We start from the raw sequence: 24,038 nt of genomic DNA, 5'->3' as shown, positions 1-24,038 counted from the left end.
CAATTGCAGCCACGTAAAAGATGCAACAACAATTAGAGGACGTCTAACTTGTTTTTGCAGCGATTGATCATGTGATGTGATATGGCCAGAAGTTGTGATGAATGATGAATTGTGATGTATGAGATCATGTTCTTTGTAATAGGATTCACGACTTGCATGTCGATGAGTATGACAACCGGCAGGAGCCATAGGAGTTGTCATTATTTTTTGTATGACCTGCGTGTCATTGAATAACGTCATGTAAACTACTTTACTTTATTGCTAAACGTTAGTCATAGAAGTAGAAGTAGTCGTTGGCGTGACAACTTCATGAAGACACGATGATGGAGATCATGATGATGGAGATCATGGTGTCAAGCCAGTGACAAGATGATCATGGAGCCCCGAAGATGAAGATCAATGGAGCTATATGATATTGGCCATATCATGTCACAACTATATAATTGCATGTGATGTTTATTATGTATTATGCATCTTGTTTACTTAGGACGACGGTAGTAAATAAGATGATCCCTTATAAAATTTCAAGAAGTGTTCTCCCCTAACTGTGCACCGTTGCTACAGTTCGTCGCTTCTAAGCACCACGTGATGATCGGGTGTGATGGATTCTTACGTTCACATACAACGGGTGTAAGACAGTTTTACACAGCGAAAACACTTAGGGTTAACTTGATGAGCCTAGCATGTGCAGACATGGCCTCGGAACACGGAGACCGAAAGGTCGAACACGAATCGTATAGAAGATACGATCAACATAAAAATGTTCACCGACGATGACTAGTCCGTCTCACGTGATGATCGGACACGGGCTAGTCGACTCGAATCGTGTAACACTTAGATGACTAAAGGGATGTCTAATCTAAGTGGGAGTTCATAATTTGATTAGAACTTTATTATCATGAACTTAGTCTAAAACCTTTGCAAATATGTCTTGTAGATTAATGGCCAACGCTAATGTCAACATGAACTTCAACGCGTTCCTAGAGAAAACCAAGCTGAAAGATGATGGCAGCAACTATACGGACTGGGTCCGGAACCTGAGGATCATCCTCATAGCTGCCAGGAAACAATATTTCCTAGAAGGACCGCTAGGTGACGCTCCCGTCCCAGAGAACCAAGACATTATGAATGCTTGGCAGTCTCGCGCTGATGATTACTCCCTCGTTCAGTGCGGCATGCTTTACAGCTTAGAACCGGGGCTCCAAAAGCGTTTTGAGCATCACGGAGCATATGAGATGTTCGAAGAGCTGAAACTAGTTTTTCAAGCTCATGCCCGGGTCGAGAGATATGATGTCTCCGACAAGTTCTACAGTTGTAAGATGGAGGAAAACAGTTCTGTCAGTGAGCACATCCTGAAGATGTCTGGGTTGCACAACCGTATGACCCAGCTGAACATTAACCTCCCAGATGAGGCGGTCATTGACAGAATCCTCCAGTCGCTCCCACCAAGCTACAAGAGCTTTGTGATGAACTACAACATGCAGGGAATGGAAAAGACCATTCCTGAAGTGTTCTCGATGCTGAAGTCAGCAGAGGCTGAAATCAAGAAAGAACATCAAGTGTTGATGGTCAATAAGACCACTAAGTTCAAGAAGGGCAAGGGTAAGAAGAACTTCAAGAAGGACGGCAAAGATGTTGTCGCGCCTGGTAAGCCAGTTACCGGGAAGAAGTCAAAGAATGGACCCAAGCCTGAGACTGAGTGATTTTATTGCAAGGGGAAGGGTCACTGGAAGCGGAACTGCCCCAAATACTTAGCGGATAAGAAGGCCGGCAACACCAAAGGTATATTTGATATACATGTGATTGATGTGTACCTTACCAGTAATCGTAGTAACTCCTGGGTATTTGATACCGGTGTCGTTGCTCATATTTGTAACTCACAGCAGGAGCTGCGGAATAAACGGAGACTGGCAAAGGACGAGGTGACGATGCGCGTCGGGAATGGTTCCAGAGTCGATGTGATCGCCGTCGGCACGCTGCCTCTACATTTACCTACGGGATTAGTTTTGAACCTTAATAATTGTTATTTAGTGCCAAGTTTGAGCATGAACATTGTATCAGGATCTCGTTTAATACGAGATGGCTACTCATTTAAGTCTGAGAATAATGGTTGTTCGATTTATATGAGAGATATGTTTTATGGTCATGCTCCGATGGTCAATGGTTTATTCTTAATGAATCTCGAGCGTAATATTACACATGTTCATAGTGTAGATGCCAAAAGATTTAAAGTTGATAACGATAGTCCCACATACTTGTGGCACTGCCGCCTTGGTCACATTGGTGTCAAGCGCATGAAGAAGCTCCATGCCGATGGACTTTTAGAGTCTCTTGATTATGAATCGTTTGACACATGCGAACCATGCCTCTTGGGCAAAATGACCAAGACTCCGTTCTCCGGAACAATGGAGCGAGCAACCAACTTGTTGGAAATCATACATACCGATGTGTGCGGTCCAATGAGCGTTGAGGCTCGCGGAGGATATCGTTATGTTCTCACTCTCACAGATGACTTGAGTAGATATGGGTATGTCTACTTAATGAAACACAAGTCTGAGACCTTTGAAAAGTTCAAGGAATTTCAGAATGAGGTGGAGAATCAACGTGACCGAAAGATAAAATTCTTACGATCAGATCGTGGAGGAGAATACTTAAGTCACGAATTTGGTACACACTTAAAGAAATGTGGAATCGTTTCACAGCTCACGCCGCCTGGAACACCTCAGCGAAACGGTGTGTCCGAACGTCGTAATCGCACTCTATTGGATATGGTGCGGTCTATGATGTCTCTTACCGATTTACCGCTATCATTTTGGGGATACGCTCTAGAGACAGCTACATTCACTTTAAATAGGGCACCATCTAAATCCGTTGAGACGACACTGTATGAATTATGGTTTGGAAAGAAACCTAAGCTATCGTTTCTAAAAGTTTGGGGATGCGAAGCTTATGTCAAGAAACTTCAACCTGAAAAGCTCGAACCCAAGTCGGAAAAATGCGTATTCATAGGATACCCTAAGGAAACTGTAGGGTATACCTTCTACTTAAGATCCGAAGGCAAGATCTTTGTTGCCAAGAACGGATGCTTTCTGGAAAAAGAGTTTCTCTCGAAAGAAGTAAGTGGGAGAAAAGTAGAACTCGATGAAGTACTACCTCTTGAGCGGGATAGTGACACAGCACAGGAAACCGTTCCTGTGATGCCCACACCAACTGAAGAGGAAAACCATGATAATGATCAAGGTACTTCGGATCAAGTTACTGCTGAACTTCGTAGGTCCACAAGGACACGTTCCGCACCAGAGTGGTACGGCAACCCTGTCCTGGAAATCATGTTGTTAGACAACAATGAACCTTCGAACTATGAAGAAGCAATGGCGGGCCCGGATTCCAACAAATGGCTTGAAGCCATGAAATCCGAGATAGAATCCATGTATGAAAACAAAGTATGGACTTTGACAGACTTGCCCGATGATCGGCGAGCGATAGAAAACAAATGGATCTTTAAGAAGAAGACGCACGCGGATGGTAATGTTACCATCTATAAAGCTCGACTTGTCGCTAAGGGTTATCGATAGGTTCAAGGGATTGACTACGACGAGACATTCTCTCCCGTAGCGAAGCTAAAGTCCGTACGAATCATGTTAGCAATTGCCGCATACTATGATTATGAGATATGGCAGATGGACGTCAAAACAGCATTCCTTAACGGGCATCTTAAGGAAGAACTGTATATGATGCAGCCGGAAGGTTTTGCGATCCTCGGAATGCTAACAAAGTATGCAAGCTCCAGCGATCCATTTATGGACTGGTGCAAGCATCTCGGAGTTGGAACATTCGCTTTGATGAGATGATCAAAGCGTTTGGGTTTATGCAGACTTATGGAGAAGCCTGCGTTTACAAGAAAGTGAGTGGGAGCTCTGTAGCATTTCTCATATTATATGTAGATGACATACTCCTGATGGGAAATAATATAGAATTTCTGGACAGCATTAAGGCCTACTTGAATAAGTGTTTTTCAATGAAGGACCTTGGAGAAGCTGCTTATATATTAGGCATCAAGATCTATAGAGATAGATCGAGACGCCTCATAGGTCTTTCACAAAGCACATACCTTGATAAGATTTTGAAGAGATTCAGAATGGATCAGTCCAAGAAGGGGTTCTTGCCTATGTTACAAGGTATGAGACTGAGCTCAGCTCAGTCACCGACCACGGCAAAAGATAAAGAAGAGATGAGTGTCATCCCCTATGCTTCAGCCATAGGATCTATTATGTATGCCATGCTGTGTACCAGACCCGATGTAAACCTTGCCGTAAGTTTGGTAGCAAGATACCAAAGTAATCCCGGCAAGGAACACTGGACAGCGGTCAAGAATATCCTGAAGTACCTGAAAAGGACAAAGGACATGTTTCTCGTTTATGGAGGAGACGAAGAGCTCGTCGTAAAGGGTTACGTCGACGCTAGCTTCGACTCAGATCTGGATGACTCTAAGTCACAAACCGGATACGTGTATATGTTGAATGGTGGAGCAGTAAGCTGGTGCAGCTGCAAGCAGAGCGTCGTGGCGGGATCTACGTGTGAAGCGGAGTACATGGCAGCCTCGGAGGCAGCACATGAAGCGATTTGGGTGAAGGAGTTCATCACCGACCTAGGAGTCATACCCAATGCGTCGGGGCCGATCAAACTCTTCTGTGACAACACTGGAGCAATTGCCCTCGCAAAGGAGCCCAGGTTTCACAAGAAGACCAGGCACATCAAGCGTCGTTTCAACTCCATCCGTGAAAATGTTCAAGATGGAGACATAGAGATTTGCAAAGTGCACACGGATCTGAATGTCGCAGATCCGCTGACTAAACCTCTCTCGCGTGCAAAACATGATCAACACCAGAACTCTATGGGTGTTAGATTCATCACAATGTAACTAGATTGGTGACTCTAGTGCAAGTGGGAGACTGTTGGAAATATGCCCTAGAGGCAATAATAAAAGTATTATTATATTTCATTGTTCATGATAATTGTCTTTTATTCATGCTATAACTGTATTATCCGGAAATCGTAATACACGTGTGAATACTTAGACCACACTATGTCCCTGGTAAGCCTCTAGTTGACCAGCTCGTTGTGATCAACAGATAGTCATGGTTTCCTGACTATGGACATTGGATGTCGTTGATAACGGGATCACATCATTAGGAGAATGATGTGATGGACAAGACCCAATCCTAAGCATAGCATAAAAGATCGTGTAGTTCGTTTTGCTAGAGCTTTGCAAGTGTCAAGTATCTCTTCCTTCGACCATGAGATCGTGTAACTCCCGGATACCGTAAGAGTGCCTTGGGTGTATCAAACGTCACAACATAACTGGGTGACTATAAAGGTGCATTACAGGTATCTCCGAAAGTAGCTGTTGGGTTGACACGGATCGAGACTGGGATTTGTCACTCCGTATGACGGAGAGGTATCTCTGGGCCCACTCGGTAATGCATCATCATAATGAGCTCAATGTGACCAAGGTGTTGGACACGGGATCATGCATTACGGTACGAGTAAAGTGACTTGCCGGTAACGAGACTGAACAAGGTATTGGGATACCGACGATCGAGTCTCGGGCAAGTAACGTACCGATTGACAAAGGGAATTGCATACAGGGTTTGATCGAATCCTCGACATAGTGGTTCATCCGATGACAACATCGAGGAGCATGTGGGAGCCATCATGGGTATCCAGATCCCGCTGATGGTTATTGACTGAGAGCGTCTCGGTCATGTCTGCATGTCTCCCGAACCCGTAGGGTCTACACACTTAAGGTTCGGTGACGCTAGGGTTATGAAGATATGGATATGCAGAAACCCGAATGTTGTTCGGAGTCCCGGATGAGATCCCGGACGTCACGAGGAGTTCCGGAATGGTCCGGAGGTAAAGAATTATATATAGGAAGTGCTATTTCGGGCATCGGGACAAGTTTCGGGGTTATCGGTATTGTACCGGGACCACCGGAAGGGTCCCGGGGGTCCACCGGGTGGGGCCACCTGTCCCGGGGGGCCACATGGGCTGTAGGGGGTGCGCCTTGGCCATCATGGGCCAAGGGCACCAGCCCCTATAGGCCCATGCGCCTAGGGTTTCCCCCTAGGAGGAGTCCTAGTGGTGGAAGGCACCCCTAGGTGCCTTGGGGGGAGGGAAACCTCCCCTAGGCCGCCGCCCCCCCTAGTAGATCTCATCTACTAGGGCCGGACGCCCCCCTGGCACCCCTATATATAGTGGGGGAGAGGAGGACTTCACACACCAGCCCCTGGCGCCTCCACCTCCCCCCGTTACGTCTCTCCCTCGTGGTCTCGGCGAAGCCCTGCTGCTGTGACGCCCTGCATCCACCACCACGCCGTCGTGCTGCTGGATCTTCATCAACCTCTCCTTCCCCCTTGCTGGATCAAGAAGGAGGAGACGTCTCCCGTCCCGTACGTGTGTTGAACGCGGAGGTGCCGTCCGTTCGGCGCTGGTCATCGGTGATTTGGATCACGTCGAGTACGACTACATCATCACCTTGCAAGCTTCCGCACGCGATCTACAAGTGGTATGTAGATGCAAACTCTCTCCCTAGACTCGTTGCTTAGATGAACTCATAGATGGATCTTGGTGAAACCGTAGGAAAAATTTTAATTTTCTGCAACGTTCCCCAACAAAATGATGAACCAACGATGAAAAGAATATGAAAGCGAACTTGGAGAATACATTTGACTGTTGAGAAATCATTCTTATGTCAAACTTTGAAAGAATTTGAGAATCACTCCGGATAAGTTAGAAGAGTCAGGTAAGATCCTGGGAAAAGACCTGTGGGTTAGGGCCCACTCAAAAAGGACAACACCGTTGAACGATTTTGAAGAGAGATTGCACTGGTTGAATTAAATGACTAGAATGAGATAATAATCTCCAAATAGATTGAACGGATCTTGAATGAAAAGACGAGCCTTCTAAGATATATTCAACACTCAAGAACGAAGGAATATCAAGAAGTGAATGATTAAGAGGTGCACCGGCATGAGAAAAACATTTGTAACAAGGAAAAGGATATGATCAACACAGAAAGCTTGAATTGAATCCATCGGAGGAGAAAAGAATGAAAAATGATGAACTTGAAACTCCGTTAGTAGCTTCTTGAGAATCACCGGATAAGAACATTGACGGAAAAGAATGGAGAGACTTCCCATCAATAAAATGGATACCCGATTAAGAAATCTGAGTCCTTGAAGTTAAGGGTGGGAGGGCGGGAAAACAGAGGCAACTTGGGGAAGATGGAATGGATACCATTGAGAAAAACTTAGAATTGATCTCAGAAATGTTGAAATGATTGGATCCACTTGAAGAGAAGCACACCGGTTGGAAAAGAATTAACATGATGACCTCGATGATCAAGAAGGATTAGTATTCACATAGCAATATGAGAACACCGTTTATGAAAGGTATGGATTCAACATTTGACTTCGAAGCAACTCGAATACCACAAATAAAACAAAACAAAGGATTTGGCTTGCAGAATAAGCCGGAACAAATACATATGATAGAGATTTACCCAATCCCATATCATGCATTTGTCGGAAATATATTCTAGGAGCTACTTGAATTCCCACCTATAAAACTCCTGAAACTTTCTAGTTATGCAATCTAGTGTTGGGGATAAAGGGGAAGCAATATATATCTCACCCAAAACTAACAATTCCTACATCCAAGCTGTATCCATCCATCAACACACAACCAAGAAACCTTCGGAAATCATGTACCTCAACCTTCGAAAAGCATCCCTTATATGAGTTATGGCAATACTCCCGAACTCCCGCCCCAGTACTGGGTGGCGTCGAGGTTATCTCACCAACAACTGCATAAAAAAGATTTTCGATGTCGGCAAAACTCAGGTATTCCAGAACTACAACGATAAAATTATGACGACAACACCTCGGAGCTCAACTCCCCGGGTCAATGCCACATAATAGACAGGAGGCACCAAGAACTATGTTCTCGTCACAAAGCCATCGGAACGATTCCAAGATACCCACGTGATCCTAAAAAAAATTTAGTGAAATTTGAGGAGAGGAAAGTCAAAACATCTACGTCAGGAGACCTCACCAGAGCGACGAAGGGACTGAGGAGTAAAAAGAATCCTACTCTACGATATATATAATCCTAAGACTCGAAACATTTTTGTTCTAGACTCAACAACGCCAGCAAACAATCAAGCAGGGGGCTCCTAAGTCGGGGATGGCTCTGATTACCAACTTGTAACACCCACGATGCGGCTATATCTCTCATGTGTCGAAGTACGACTTAGAGGCATAACCGCATTGTGGTTTTGTCGCAAGAAGGGTCATCTTCACACAATCCCATGTAATGAACAAGAATGGGATAAAGAGTTGGCTTACAATCGCCACTTCACCAATGAGCATAAAATAAATCATACATCATTCAGAGTACACACACATAGTCCGACTACGGACGAAGCCAACAGAAAAGAAGATAACCCAACTGCTAGATCCCCGATCGTCCCGACTGGGCTCCACTACTGATCATCTGGAAACGAAACATAGCAATGATCAAGACCTTCGTTGAGCTCCCATCTGAGCTCGATTGCGTCACCTGCACTGGTATCATCGGCACCTGCAACTGTTGGTAGTATCTGGTGAGTCACGAGGACTCAGCAATCTCAAAACCCGCGAGATCAAGACTATTTAAGCTTATGGGAAAGGAAGGGGGGTAAAGTGGTGAGGTTGCTGCAGTGACTAAGCATATATGGTGGCTAACATATGCAAATAAGAGCGAGAAGAGAGCAAACAGAACGGTCGTGAACTAGCAATGATCAAGAAGTGATCCTGAACTCCTACTTACGTCAAACATAACCCAAAACCGTGTTCACTTCTCGGACTCCGCCGAAAAGAGACCATCACGGCTACACACGCTGTTGATGTATTTTAAAGAGGTCAAGTGTCAAGTTATCTACAACCGGACATTAACAAATTCCCATCTGCCTATAACCGCAGGCACGGCTTTCGAAAGTTTATACCCTGCAGGGGTGTCCCAACTTAGCCCATGATAAGTTCTCGCGATCAACGAAGGATATACCTTCTCCCAGGAAGACCCGGCCAGACTCGGAATCCCGGTTTGCAAGACATTTCGACAATGGTAAAACAAGACCAGCAAAGCCTCCCGATGTGCCGACAAATCCTGATAGGAGCTGCACATATCTCGTTCTCAGGGCACACCGGATTGTCCAAACTTCCGATAGGCCAGCCCAGAGTTGCCCCTGGTGGCCACCGACGGTTGACAGGTTGGACCAACACTCACGACGAGCACTGGCCCGGGGGGGTAAAATAAAGATGAGCCTTGAGTCTGCAGAACCCAAGGAAAAAGGCTTAGGTGGCAAATGTTAAAACCAAGGTTGGGCCTTGCTGGAGGAGTTTTATTCAAAGCGAACTGTCAAGGGGGTCCCATAAATCACCCAACCGCGTAAGGAACGCAAAATCCGGGAACATAACACCGGTATGATGGAAACTAGGGCGGCAAGAGTGGAACAAAACACCAGGCATAAGGCCGAGTCTTCCACCCTTTACCAAATATATAGATGCATTAATAATATAAGAGATATTGTGATATCCCAATCATAATCTTGTCCATCATGGAGAAATCTTCAACTTCACCTGCAACTAACAATGCTATAAGAGGGGCTGAGCAAAGCGGTAACATAGCCAAGCAATGGTTTGCTAGGAAGGGTGAAAAGGTTAGAAGCTGACATGGCAATTTGGGAGGCATGGTAGACAAGTGATAGGTAACGCAGCATAGCGATAGAACGGAGCAACTAGCAAGCAAAGATAGAAGTGATATCGAGGGTAATAGTCATCTTGCCTGAAATCCCGCAAGGAAGAAGTACGAGTCTAAGAAGAAGACAAACGGACGTAGTCGAACGAATCCTCACAACTCCGGAACGAAACCGAAGCTAACGAGAGAAGCAAACAACATGGTAAACACACAAGCATAGTCATGGCATGATGCACAATCAAGTATGATGCATGTCCGGTTTAAAGAGGCATGGCATGGCAATATGCAACAAACAATACTACAAATTAAGTGGAGCTCAATATGCAACGAGTTGCATATTGACGAAACACCACATCAATTATTTAGTCCTCTCTCGTTTAGGCTACCCAACAATATTAAATGTTGTTAAACATGGCAAGAGGTGAAGCATAATTAAACTACCTATTTAGGCAAGTTTAAATGAGGCCGGAAACACAACAAATCCAGAAAATCCCCATATGTCATTTAGCAATTTAAAGCAAACACAATTTTAAGCATTTTAAATGTTGTTATCATGATGCGGATGACATATACAAGTTTTATACAATTTTATGAAAACGTTAACATGAGCATGTTATGAAGCATTTGGTCACCATGGCGGAACAAAACGGGTGCCACAGCAACGAATCCGAAAATGATGCCACGGCAACATATCGGTTCCGGTAGCTCACGGGAATACCGGTGCAAAAGAAGTGGGCGTGAGCGTGTCATGCAAGGATGGTGGGGTGCTCCCGGATTCCGGGTTCCTACGGGACGATGGCATGGCAAACGAGGAAGGAACGTGCAAGGATCAAACGGGCATCGTGCAAACATACAATTCATCTCATACAACACATGCATTCGTTCACGGGCGGTCGTCATCTCGGGATTATACCTTTGAAGCGTGCATTTCGGAGCGGTTCGGGTTCGTCGAAGGAAGTAGTCATTCACGGGTCGTAGTGGAAGTAGTCGTTCACGTGGCGACGGTAGTGGAAGTAGTTGTACACATTCGTTTTGGAGAGGTACTTGACGAATCCAACGTCTTCGGGCATAAAGGTACTTGCAAAAATCGAGATGGTCTTGACGATCCGGTGAGACGACGTGGTTCAGGGCGGCCTTGGTCTTGATGGTGCTTGAGTCCAACAATTACTAGGTGGTCTTGTCGCACACATAGGGTTACAGCCTCGAGCGGCAACTCGAGAAGCAGCGCAGCGGCTTGGAGGCGACGGAACCTTGGTCAGAGCTTGGGGCGGGGCACCTGGTCCAGGCAGCGGCAAGGAGGCCGGCACAAGAGAAGGCCGAGTAAGCTACTCGTTCCCGAGGCCCGTCGTTGAAGGTGCAGCAGAGGAGAAGTGCGGGCAGCAACGCGACGACAACGGAGCAGCCGAAGGGGAGGTCAATACCGCGGGAACGGCGGCGTCGAACAGGAGGTCAAGCTGCGAGGCGGGGGGTTGCTGGCGCGCGGTGCATGGTGGTGGTGGTGGTGGTGGACGCGGGCCTGTTCGATCCGGCGCCTAGGGTCGGGGACGAAGCCGGAGACGCAAGGACGAGTCGGGTCGACGGGGCGGCCGCCGGCAACGGCTCCGATGGCCGGCGTGGTTGAGGGAGGAGGCGAACGAGCGCGGGGAACGGCAGCAAGGCACGGCAGGGCGCGGGGACGGCTCGGGCACGGTGGTCGCGGGGCGCTCGAGAAGGGGAGGCGTCGCGTGGAGGGGCGGCGCTCGGCAGCGGGGCCGACATCGAGGAGGAGATCGGGCGCGGGGGATATGGGAACGGAGGATGGGGATCGAGCCGAGGCGCGAGGGGATCGGGGCGAAGCCCTTCCTGGCGCTGGCAGCGGGCGTTCGTTGGCGGCGCTAGAGGAGGAACGAGGGGAGGAGAAGGGATCGAGCAGAGCTCTCCCCTGCGGCTAGGGTTATCGAGCTGGTGGGGCGACTGGACCTCCAGGGGCAAATGGGTCGGCCTGGTTTGCTGGGCTGGGCTCTCTCTCTCTCACTAATTTCTAGCAGAAAAGAAATAGAGAGAGGAAAAGGAAGAGAGGGTTAGGGAAAGATTTTGCGCATGGGGATTATTTTCCTGGACTCACAAAAATGAGTTTGATCCAAGAAAATAGAAAAGGCCAAGGTTGAAAGATGTAAATTCAAACTCATTTGAATTTCACTCAAATGGGTTTGAACTAGGACTAGGTTTTTGAAGTGTCCAAAAATGTTGAGGATTTCGGCGGGGCTCCGAAAAGTGATGAAAGAAATTATGGGCAAGGTTGGAGACCAAGAATTGAGATAACAACGGCATGGGATATTTTGCAAGTGGGTTATGATTAATTCCAAATAAATGGAATAATTTTTATCATAGCTCCCTAATATTGGAAGATATGTTATAAAGAGAAGTCACCCTTCCCTCGATTTAAATGGATCGAAGATCCATGCAATTTATTTAGAAGAGTTATAAAAATTAATGATATGATGGCATGATGAAACGATGCAATGCAAGAGATGATATGATGCAATGCAACAAGCAAATAAAACACACGGCGAAACTCGGAATAGCTGGAAGTCTTCTGGAGCGTCGGTCTTGGGGCGTTACAGAACAACAGTTGGATCTAGGGGTGGAGGTGGGGCATGTGTAAATATGCAAAATAATTTATGATGTGTAGTTAACTCTAATTGTGTAACAACTCAATGTAATTTTAAGAATATTTATTGGGATTACGATGATGTTTAGATCAAATTATATTGTACATTCCACAGATTTTTATATTTTTATCGAAAATATATAATCTACACATTTTATATGTAAACCGTGAGCACTCAAAGTAAGATCATAGGTCATGCTTGGACTTTATATAGCGCGCCACTTTATTTCTTACATTGGACTTTATCCTCTATATGAAATATTGTGCTTTACACCTCTAGTGAACAAAGCTGGAATAGCTCAGTTGGCTAGAGCGTGTGGCTGTTAACCACAAGGTCGGAGGTTCGAGCCCTCCTTCTAGCGCAATTTTTTTTCCTGTAGCCCTTCTGAATTTCTTAAAAAAATATTCTTTTTATTCTGTCATTCCTATGACTGCCTGTAAAACAAAAACCCAAAGCTTTGGAGAAATAAAGAATCCCAGGTGCTTTCTGTATTTGAGTGAGTTGGAAGAAGATGAAAATGCCTAAGACGCTGGGTGTTTTACTCTTTCGGGCGCTCGGTTGGTCAAAACAGTTCGTCCGCTCTACATGGATATTGCACGCCGACGTGTGGCGCTTGCTGGAAACCAGCTGCAGTGTAGTGCGTCGTCGGTATTCTGAGAGAACGACCCAACTGTGGTTATCCACCCATATTGTGGCTGACGATTTAGTCAAGCCCCAGAGTGAGTGAAACACTGGTGTTTCAAGTCACAACTTCAAACATAGATTCAGATTGGAACAGTTTTTAGATTATATTCCCTGCCTAACTGAACGGAGCAGGGCTCAGTGTGAATTTGCGTTGAGAGCTTGTTTTAAAATCTGTTGTGAAACATAGCCGCAAAAAAGTTGTTCTTTCATTAAAAAGCCTAAAAAAATGTCGGTAAAACACAGGTGGCAAACTCCTGATAAATTGGCAGAGCTCCTACCAACTTCTTGAAGAAAAGAAAATAGGAAGGTATTCTTATATTCCTCCTACGCTCCAAACAGGATACAACTTAAACCAACCACTTGGTTCAGGTTACTCAAATAAACTTAATTTATTCCTATAACAAATTTAATCAACAACAACAGACTTCAGTTACAACATCACGGGGAGGTAGTTTTCCTCCAGCCAATCTAACTCAGTAAAACTTGTATAGCTGCGCTGTGCAAGCAGCGTCCTAAACGGTAACGAACACGGTATACGGAACACATTACAAGCCTTCTTGCTCTGGATGAACAATGATCTAACCATGTACAACACTACAGTTACAGGTAAACCACGACAACGATACACACACGGACTCCTGCTTTCCGACAATTATCTGACAACATTCAATTCCTCCCTTCAGAACTGTTATGTATGTAGCTTCCCAATAAGGGGCTGACTGCACTGAACACTGATGAGTCACTATCAACTTAACTACCGGGCAAATGTCTCGAAAATTTGGGAGTCCATGATGCTCTGTTGGCTGGCTTCCCTAGGTATAATGTATGTACCTTGCAACTGGCAAAGAAGTTTCTGACGAGAAACATACAGGGTCAAGAAGATGGAGGGGCCGGCTATGTATATCATATGTAAGCAAGAGAGTTCCTGTCACCAGCAGAATGCGGCCGTCCTCTAGTTGGTGTAGGTGGCCGTTGTATGTTAAGTTCCTGCAGATGATTACAATTTCACCACAGTTGTGAGTTAACTTATCCCAGTCCCACAAGACAAGAACAACATGAGTTATGATGGTTTATGGACTTCCAGAACAGGGATGAATGAGTATGGAAAACAATCATTCAAAACGCCACCATCCATTTAAAGCATGATGTTGGTAAAAAAAATCCCAAGATCAATTTGATCAATGCCTCGGCTCACTAAAGAAATTGGAAGAGTACAAAAATACTCATTCTGACCTGCATCCATGTGGCATCCATGGCACGTTCAGGAGATGACTCGGGAGAATTAACAGGTGGTGGAAGTGGATGAATTAACTTTGGGACAATAACTAGTCCCCTTCCCACCACAAGTATGGCGCCAGCATTATTTGCAGTGCCTGGTGCATGCACAATCTTAGCGAACAATCGAACATTATGTTGCATAGGTGATGAAATGAGTGAGAGGATGCATACCACAATAATTAGTGGCTGAAAATAAAGTGATCAACTGCCCATGGGCGAAACGCTCAAATCCATCCATAACACACTCATGAGCTCTTATGATCAATTGCAATTTGTTTCGTTTACAGAATTCTGCCACTCGGTCAGGCTGCAAGTTGACAGGAAATAAGTTCAATCAACATGGTCCATAATAAGCTTACGGTAAGACTAATTGCTGGAAAGGAAGAAACAATAATAAGATAAAATGGTCAATGTTTTTTCTAAAATAATTGACACTCGATAAACTAGAAAGCTAATATGAAGCATCCTACAGCAACTGAATCATAACACAATCATACCCCAAATGTTACCAAGCCAGGTCCTCGTGCATTTGGCCTCAAACCCTCTACACTATCGTTTTCTGTAGGATCAGACCTGCATACAAGTAGAAAGTATTCATTAATTATGATATGTAATGATGTAAACAATAATTAGAAGAAAATAGCATGGCCACCAAGTACTACCATAAAAGATCCATGAGGACAATAGATCCGACATCCATTGTAATAGGCCTTTCAATTTTTTCAATTTGCTCCACACTGTTTATTGACCTCCCGATGCCACCATGCATGCATATTATTTTCTTTTCTATCATAGCAGCCAGAGGGAGATAATTAAATAGTTGATTGAATCTAGTCCAAGCCCATATACCATCACTTTCACCCTACATAAAGGAATTAAGTCAACCAACGCGTCAAATATTTCAATCCCCAAAGATATATGAAGCACGATCGTAACTACCATTCTCTCAATGCATTCAAGACGGAAGCCGAAAAGAGCATTGATGTCAGCAGCCTCGTGATTTCCTCTAATCAAGTGGACATGTTCAGGGTACTCTATCTGCAAAATTTGTTTCCAATGGCTCAGAACTATCTTTTACACGAAACAGAGTTCTAACAGCAGCAAAGATGTTTCACGTATTAGAAATCACTACTCACTTTAAGAGCAAGAAGTAATGTTATTGTTTCCAAGCTGTGCTGACCTCGGTCGACATAGTCTCCCAAGAAGAGATAATCAATATATCTGAAAATATGAAAGCAAGCGCAATAACACATTACATAAACAAAACAACATAATTTTAAAATTTATAGTGGAATATGAAGATTGAGTGTACAGAGAAAAGATTGTAAGACGGTTCCTGCATAAAAAGGTACATACAAGGTTCAGGATCAACTTACGTTATGTCACCAGCAGTTGATGGATAACCATATTCATCAAAAAGGCGCATTAGGTCCCCAAACTGCCCATGCAGATCACCAAATACTTTAACTGGTGCTTTTAGTTGTAAGACAGTTGGTTCCTGCATAAAAATCTGCTCAGCAGCATAGCATAGCTCGCCAACTTCATAAGAGTCCAGGAAAAAGGTCCTATCAGCTGGAGCATTCCAATTCCTTGGCCTCAATAAGAGCGAGATGACCTGCAACAAAAAATTGTAAGAAAAATAGCTCCTTCCACAAACTCAGAGGATTTAAAGATGGGACCTTACCTTCTTATGCAAACCTTGTGGAGACCTTTGTCTATTTAATGCTTTCTTTGATGAATATGATTGATCATTGTTCGCGGGATGCATTCTTCTACTTTCATTCTCAAACTGATCAAGTGAAAGCTGTCGGACCAAACATCCTAAATCTCCTACTGCTTCTTTAGCAACTACAACCTTCAAGGTGGAAGATCAACAATTCAGAAATTGGCAAGACAAACAACCTAAATGAAGTAGCTACATTCACACACAAAAAACACACAGAAGAATCTTTAAGTAAAACAGGCAACTCAGTCAAGACATTTCTACAGCCTACAAAAACCCCACAAACATTGAAGCATACAAAATTAGCAGAGGGTATATTACCACCGTAGGTAGAATTAACTTCTCTTGAGGTAAATAGCTACACTAAAATTCAACTATATTACCCACACACTCTTGGAAAATTGTGCATGTAGAATCATATACTTCACAGCAATCTGAGAATTGTGTTTGGATGCTTCTAAAGCAAAATGGTATATAAAGGACTCCTTTTCAACCCGATTAATTTTGTACGGATGCTTTTGTCCATATTCAATTAAGAAAACAAATGGGAAGAAATTTCATCAAAATACATACTGCCCTAGAATGCAACTTCACATCTGGTTCCATGGAGCCCCCATCATCTAAATCATCAGCCATTGGTGAAGTTTCACTGAGAGGGGACTCAGATCCTATTCCATCTGAAAGACTGTCTTCTGAAGATGCATGAGATGCTTCCTTTGCAGCTCGCCATACAGCACTAACAGCTTCAGCTTCGGCAGCTGATGCCTCTGTCAGCATGTCAATTGACTTCTTGTCCGTGCTGAAATTCATGGGAGAAATATTTAGCTTTCACCATACACAAGTGATGTACAAACTCTACAGAAGATGAGTATGAAACCTGAAACCAGGAGCTGTCTCATGACTGTTATTTGTATATTGCTCGAAGGGCGGAGAGTCAGAATTAAAATTATGGTTTCTATTTTGATTTTCTGACCTTGGGACCCTATCAGTTTCTGATTGGAAGGGTGCATTCTCAGCAATAAGAAAATCATCAAGGAGGATATCTGTTCAGACAAAAAAAACATCTATAAGATTTCAGCTTCACAAATTTGGTGATATATCTTTCATCATGCAAAGATGGAACAAAAATAATTCAATCCCGGAGTCAAAGGTAACAATACAAACCAATATAATCAAGGACCAACACGTGTGCTTATCTCTGCTCAACCATTTTAAGTTCTCATGAACTTGTTATGCATAAGATAGGAGATCCTGTCATCGCCTAATACTGCGATCTTGGTACAATCATGCTGCAGTAGTTCAGGTAAAACGTTGCAACTACTGTAATTACCTGATATTATGAGTATGATCATCTGACTGTGTATGGATAGACTGTCTACACTATCATGCCAAAATCCACTCCACTGAGAAATAAACATTAATGTGATAATGCCATCTAGTGACAGCAAAATGGAAATACAGCTCCGATGACAATGATCATGTGTTTCCTCAAAAGGAAAATAACAATGATCATGTGCTTCATCAAAAGAATAACAATCATCATGTGTTTCCTCAAAAGAAAAACAACAATGACATGCTGTCATTGGAAATAGTTTCCTCGATTTTCAGATGAACCAATACAAAAAGTGGCAAGAAGCACCAAACTGATATTCCTATTACTTACCTCCCCTCAGTCCACCATAAATGTATATCTGAGAACCAACAGAAGCAGCTGCATGGCGGCAACGACGAAGTAGATCCGAAGAAGCATCATGTTCATTGGAAGATTTTAGAGTGCGAGAGGTCACAATGCCATTTCTATCCAACCAAACTCCAGCAGCAGTGTCCAGAACTTCAGAAAGTGTTCGCCAAGTGAGTCTAGGAGAGTAAACATATGTATTTGAATGTAATGGAAGTATTAAGAGTGTGCACTAAGCCACTAACCTGCAATTGCACCCTCCCCTTCAATAGCTCTCCCTCCTCTAAGGACACCTCCAGTAACATGCAGCCGAGCACCAACAAAGACCTAAAAACTTAAGACTGTCAGGAGAAGCAAGGGAAGCTAATATTTGAACACAAGCGCACAAATCAAATCAATATGGTAACATTTTCAAGAAACAAGCAATTGAGACATCGACTATCCACGCAATCTAAACAATTATTCTTCATGAACATCACAACATATTCAGCTGTCACACTTCTATCTAACTTACAGCTGCATGCTGATATCTTGGAGATGGAGATATCCCGGGAGCCAGAGTCCACTCCCACTGACCATTTGTATGCATAAGTAGTCCATAAGCATCAGAGAGCGGCTGTAAATGCATTACAATTATCATCAAATGAATCTCAATATACAACAAATTAACAGCATAAATAAGAACATATTAGAACCTCCAGTTAGACCAGCATCCAATGGTCCCAAGTTCAAACAAATCAAAATTAAGAATGATAAAACAGTGCATGTTACAATGTCATGTGCTGCAGAACTCACTATATGAATATAGCATTTCCAAGCCCACAACATGGTACACCCACATGATTGTCATTTTGCATAACAATCATTGACCGATGTCATTTAGCAGTAACTTATTTACCATGATATTTCTCTACTTTTAGTCTTTTATTACTTTTTTGTGACATTACTAAACTAATTTTACCTTACAAATGATTCTACATCTAACATTCAAAAGAGATTACTCCCTCCAGTGTTTGAAAGTTTGATATTTTGACCATGGGTGTTGTTAAACTGTAGAGGCTTGACTATATATGTAACTTAAAATATTTTCATTGGACTCTTGGTGATCATATGTGCTGATTGTGATTTATCCTGAAAAGTACATTATAAACCATAATTTCATTAGGTATAACAAACATATTATAGCAAATAACGGACTGTGTCAATGTCCAAAATGTTATTTTCAGAGGCTGAAGTCTGGAGGGAGTATTATGAAGTGATTTCACAGCTGCATAAGTTGTAAATATGTAGGCCTTCCTGGATATAAATTTGCAAAGTAATGAAAGGGCATATTTTAAAATTATCAATAGGTACTATATCACGCTTTACCGGTGATCTTCTTATTAAAATACATATGATGTTCCGCATTAGTATGTCAGAGCTAAACATTGACAGATAACATAATAACAAACAAACAGGGCCCAGGATGACTATCAAACAGTAATAAGGCAGAAGATTGTACCGTCCCAGAAGCATCCCTTCCACCACAAAGTAAAAGCATGCCATCGGAGCGTGCACTGGCAGTGCCATACCTATAGTGATTTAAAACAGACTGAAAGTAAGACAATTGCATATTTATACAAATGGTTGAATTGCAATCAAGTCTAGTGCCTAGGAGATTTGAAGTGACAGTTTATTTTCACATGTAAAGCTTGCAGTAAAGGTACTACATTCTGCGTATGCCCTATTTATGTAGTGCAACAGTAGCTTTTCTCAATAATTAGCATAACATTTGTTTAGAGGGAGATAGTTACCGTTGTGTTATGGGCAGAAGGCAGCATTGTTATTTTAGTATACAGGAAAACCCTAATAAGCCCGTAAATTAAGAGTACTAGAATTTACGTGAAACACGGGCTTACATATGCAGTTTTTATTTCTTCCTTTTGAGGGGCTCGTCCATTCAGTTATAAAAGAAGCCCAACAGAAATTCAAATATTTCCAAAATGGAGTGATACTTAAAGCCGGGATGCTGTGAGTTACAATAATTGTTACGCGGGAACATGTTCACTTCTAGTCACCGTGTCTCCACAGCAGCCGCGGTGCCTAGGCTTGGAGGCCAACTCTTCCAGATACTTCATTATGATAATTGTTTCCAAAATTAGCAGGATGCGTTTTAAATAGAAGGATATCCCTTAGTTTGGTCAGTTACCTTATCGTATATAAGGAATTCAGGAGTTCCTATAAACTAGAGATGGGTTGTTAGGCACCTCTATAAATAGAAGGCTATGTTTGCTTTTTTAGATCAAGAAGAAACAAGAAGTTTCATTATCTCCTCTAGCCTTCTCTTTAGCTGGCAGACAGCGTGCCACCATGGCACCTAGTCATTGGCAAGGTTATCAACCTCACCTCCCTGTCCAACACACCTACTCCCTCCGTTCCAAAATAGATGACCCAACTTTGTACTAAAGTTAGTATAAAGTTGAGTCATCTAATTTGGAACGGAGGGAGTACAACCTAAGATCCTTAGACTCAGGCCATAACAACCCCGTGATAGTGGCACCGTCAACTATCAACTGACGTCAGATTAGATGGCAAAAGGCCCACAGACATTTAGAACGCATAAAATAACATATGCAAGTATGCCTCAATGATTAGTGACTTGATTCTCCACCTCTCTGGAGAGCATGGATCCACTTACATCCTTGCTGAAGGTCTATCACCATCAGGGTTAAGTTTCTGCCACTTATATGGTTTCTGAGCTGTGTCCAAAGCCCAAGCATCTGATAAGACCCGCTTGCCTGTACCAAAAAAATAAGTCATTTGACAAGTTCATGTGGATACTGCTAGCCAGAATAAAATGCCGTTCCATGAAATAGTAAGAAAACAAATTGTCAAAGTAATTATCGCAGATATATGATACAGTAAATTTTGCAGCTAAGAGCTAACCATCATTTCCCGAGACTGACACAAGGTAACGCTGCGCTACCAAATCCATGCAATGACCATAGCGAGGACCAGGACCAGCCCCCTGAACAACAACCCTGCATCGGATGGCAGAAATGGAAACATCACATCCCCATCCAAAGATCAACTCCAAAAAGGCGAGCAAACTGACAAACAAGCAAAAAAAAAGTATCTTTGTGTTCACCGGTGCCATTTGAACTTGTCGTTTGTCAGATCAAGCACATACAGATCGTCTGTCGAATGCCCCGCTGGTCCAATCCCACCCTGCACAGACATTGCACCACTCACCACTGAACTAAGTTGGATGGCACCAAATCGAAACTCAAAAATACCAAGTTCCTCATACCTGGAAAACAACCATGGTGCCCACAGCAGCAGCAGAATGTGCAGCCCTTGGAGATGGAGGATCTCCAGCTGGATGTAACCTGCAGGCATGTAGAATTTAATTTAATGAATATACCGTTACGAATCCATACAATTCTAGCATTACGAAAAACGAATCTAGCATTGTGAGTCCATTCGACTTGCCTAACGAATCTACCATTAAGAGTACATTTCGGCTTGCATAATAAATATACCGTTACGAGTCCATTCGGCTTGCGTGACGAATATACTGTTACGAGTCCATTTGGCTTGCCAAACAAATAACGCCCAGCTAAGTAACTGATGTATGGAAAGCATATAATTGTGCACAATTGCTAGTGAGCTCAAACATAAGATACAGGGTTCACCACATTTAACCAAACAAGACACAAATACAACCCATAATCGGACACAATCTACACATTTAGCCTCCCCAACAAGAAATGACTTAAAATTGACCCAGAATTATGCCTTGTAATGAAGCCAAATGGAGGCTCTCCAGCTGGATGTAACCTGCAGGCACGTAGAACTTAATCTAACGAATATACCGTTCCAAGTCAAGCATTACGAGTCCATTCTAATCTAGCTTTACAAGTCCATTCGGATTGCCTAACGAATATACCGTTGCGAGTCCATTCGGCTTGCCTACCGAATAACGCCAAGCAAAGTAACTGATGTATGTAAAGCATATAATCGTAACAACTGCTGGTGAGCTCGAACATAAGATACAGAGTTCACCACATTTGACACAACCAGACACAGGTACCAGTGATCGGACGCAATCTATACATTCAGCCTCCGCAACAGAATATGACTCAAAATTGAGCTATAATTATGCCGTCCGACGAAGCAGCATAGCAAAAATCTGGGTCGAGCAGCGGCCTCACCTCGTCCACCTCCGCTTGTCCACGTCGTACGAGTGCACCGTGTTGGTCACCCCCGCGAGCCCTTCAGTCCAAGACCAAAAACCCACCATTAGAGCACAACAGAAGGAGAATTTCAACTCGAGCACAGCGCGCGCGAGAGGGGAGAGAAAAGGGGCACCGAACTGATGCCGGGGAGGCCGGAGGTCGCGCCGGCCTCGATCGCCGTGGCGCCGCCGAAGAGGATGAGGCGCGGGCCGTGGCCCTTGGTGGGCGCGATGACGGTGAGGGAGTGGCCGCACCTGTAGCCCGGCGAGTCGTCCCCCGACCCCTCCCACCCCTCCACCTCCCTGTACGCCGGCGCCGGCACGACCCACGCGCCCTTCCCCGCCGTCCCCATCGCCGCCCCAACTCGTCGGACCCAAACCCTAGCTTCCCCACTCCCCGCGCTAAACCCTAGGCTGCAGCCGCGACGGCGCCGACGCAGACGCAGCCCGCAGCTTGGGATCCGAGGAGGTGGGGAGTGAGGAGAGAAAGAGAAACGGCTGGGAGAGAAGAGAAGAGTAGTACTGCAGTTCGCACTGGACGCGGAGAGAGGCGACAGCGGGGGCCGGGGTGTGCGGTAATACGGTGGGGCTGGGGTGGCGGTGGGAGGGGGTTAATACGGTGGGGCCGGGGTGTCGGTGGGCGGGGGTAAATGGTGCGCGGGTGCGGGCGCTGGGGGAGTCAATGGGGGCCTTCGTCATCATCTACAGCTCAGAGGTGGGGAGGGAAGTACACAACGGAAGGAGGGAGGGGCTGGCGAGGCGAGGGATGAATGGTAGGCACGGCCGCCGCCGGGTGGGCTGTGGGCCCCACCGGCCCGGCTGGCTGACTTTATAACTGGTTGCCTTTTCGAATAGGTACAGTTCACAAAGGTTTCTCCTTTTGGATTGGAACGTGTAGGGAAACCCACAGAGAGAGACATCCTGACAGGTGAGCAGGCTGGTGGAGGGGGGGAGTGCCACGGCCACGATGGCGGGGGCTGGCCGCGACGGTGCGGCGGAGATCATCGTCAACTCGATGGAGCATGGCTAGTCAGCTAGTTGTAGGAATGCAAACTAGAACTCTCAAGTCAGCCCCATGTAAATGTCACATGGGAAGGTGATTTGCTTGTGGCGGTGGCGGTGGCGAGTGGCACGGTTACGGCGGCGGCGCCCAGGACGATGTGGCCATGGTCATAGCAGGAATGGTGGGGTGGAGGCGGTTGGAGACACGGTGGCATTGTGGCAAGATGGCGCCTAGATTTGGCGTGTGTGCGTTAGGGCCGGAGGGGCTACAACGGGTGATAGCCCTATTTGCGGTCCATCTTCACTCTCACTTATTGTCGCTCCCGCCTAGGAGTCTGACCTGTGGTGGTGAGCGTTTGGACGACGGCTTTGGAATGTGGTCGGCAGATATGCAAGGTGGCTGCGGCAGCTGTCCCATTTGGCCGTAACCCTACATCCAGCATCCCAATCTTCGTCACCGACAAAGATTGGAGGCGGTGCGGCAATGTCCGAAAGCAGAGACGGCAAAGCCATCTACCTACTTCGAGTGTTTTCTCTAGCGGCATGGGTGGTATCCGACATCTCACGACAGTGGGACTAATGAGTCATCGCCAACTAGTATAACGGTTGTTGGCAACTATGGTTTCGACAACAAGTGTGTGCATCCAAGGTGAAAACCCGTGATCCCCTATCTTCGTCTTGAGATGGCAACGTCGACATGGGGTGCGTCGTGCCCTTGTTGAAGGTGTTGGGAAAATCCCAAGTGCAACCTTTGGTTGGATCCGTCAACATCCACGTGTGTGTGGTGATGCCTTTCTGAAGGATTTGCCAAGGAGTAGTTATTGCTCAATCATGTGTCATGGTGTCTGTGCTAGGTTTGGGGAATACTGTCGTGAAGCGGATATTTTCTTTAAGCAACTCATTCGGCATCAATGTTGGCTTTACATGGCATTGTTAGATAATATTAATAAATAATTGTGTGCATAAGTGATGCAGAGGCCATGAGTTGATTCTCCTTTTCTAAGAAAA

General features: G+C 44.7%; 1 protein-coding gene and 1 non-coding gene across 3 annotated transcripts; one reads left to right on the top strand and one right to left on the bottom strand.

Annotated features, from left to right (window-relative positions):
• Nucleotides 1-12,736: 12,736 nt before the first annotated feature.
• TRNAN-GUU (transfer RNA asparagine (anticodon GUU)) lies at nt 12,737-12,810 on the top strand. The gene has a single exon. It is a non-coding gene; the product is annotated as a tRNA-Asn (tRNA).
• A 693-nt stretch (nt 12,811-13,503) lies between these two features.
• On the bottom strand, nt 13,504-22,554 carry LOC123111428 (serine/threonine-protein phosphatase BSL1 homolog). Of its 2 annotated transcripts, none has more exons than XM_044532236.1 (21): nt 22,168-22,554; nt 22,006-22,066; nt 21,102-21,180; nt 20,940-21,019; nt 20,738-20,832; nt 20,490-20,589; nt 19,314-19,383; nt 18,327-18,428; nt 18,058-18,139; nt 17,798-17,965; nt 17,108-17,177; nt 16,708-16,933; nt 16,096-16,266; nt 15,788-16,026; nt 15,548-15,632; nt 15,351-15,449; nt 15,074-15,273; nt 14,909-14,984; nt 14,583-14,718; nt 14,367-14,506; nt 13,504-14,120 (listed from the first exon to the last, which is right to left on the bottom strand). In XM_044532236.1, exons 1-21 carry the CDS (start codon nt 22,379-22,381, stop codon nt 14,037-14,039), a joined length of 2,577 nt encoding a protein of 858 aa, XP_044388171.1. In that variant the 5' UTR covers nt 22,382-22,554; the 3' UTR covers nt 13,504-14,036. The 2 variants fall into 2 exon arrangements, with proteins under 2 accessions (XP_044388171.1, XP_044388163.1); XM_044532228.1 differs by having other exon boundaries at nt 17,012-17,177; nt 22,168-22,553.
• Between the last annotated feature and the right edge of the window lie 1,484 nt (nt 22,555-24,038).

This window comes from Triticum aestivum, chromosome 1B (genome assembly GCF_018294505.1).
Source record: "Triticum aestivum cultivar Chinese Spring chromosome 1B, IWGSC CS RefSeq v2.1, whole genome shotgun sequence".
Taxonomy (NCBI): domain Eukaryota; kingdom Viridiplantae; phylum Streptophyta; class Magnoliopsida; order Poales; family Poaceae; genus Triticum; species Triticum aestivum.
The sequence above is the reverse complement of the archived record's forward strand: the minus strand, read 5'-3'. Positions and strand labels throughout refer to the sequence as shown.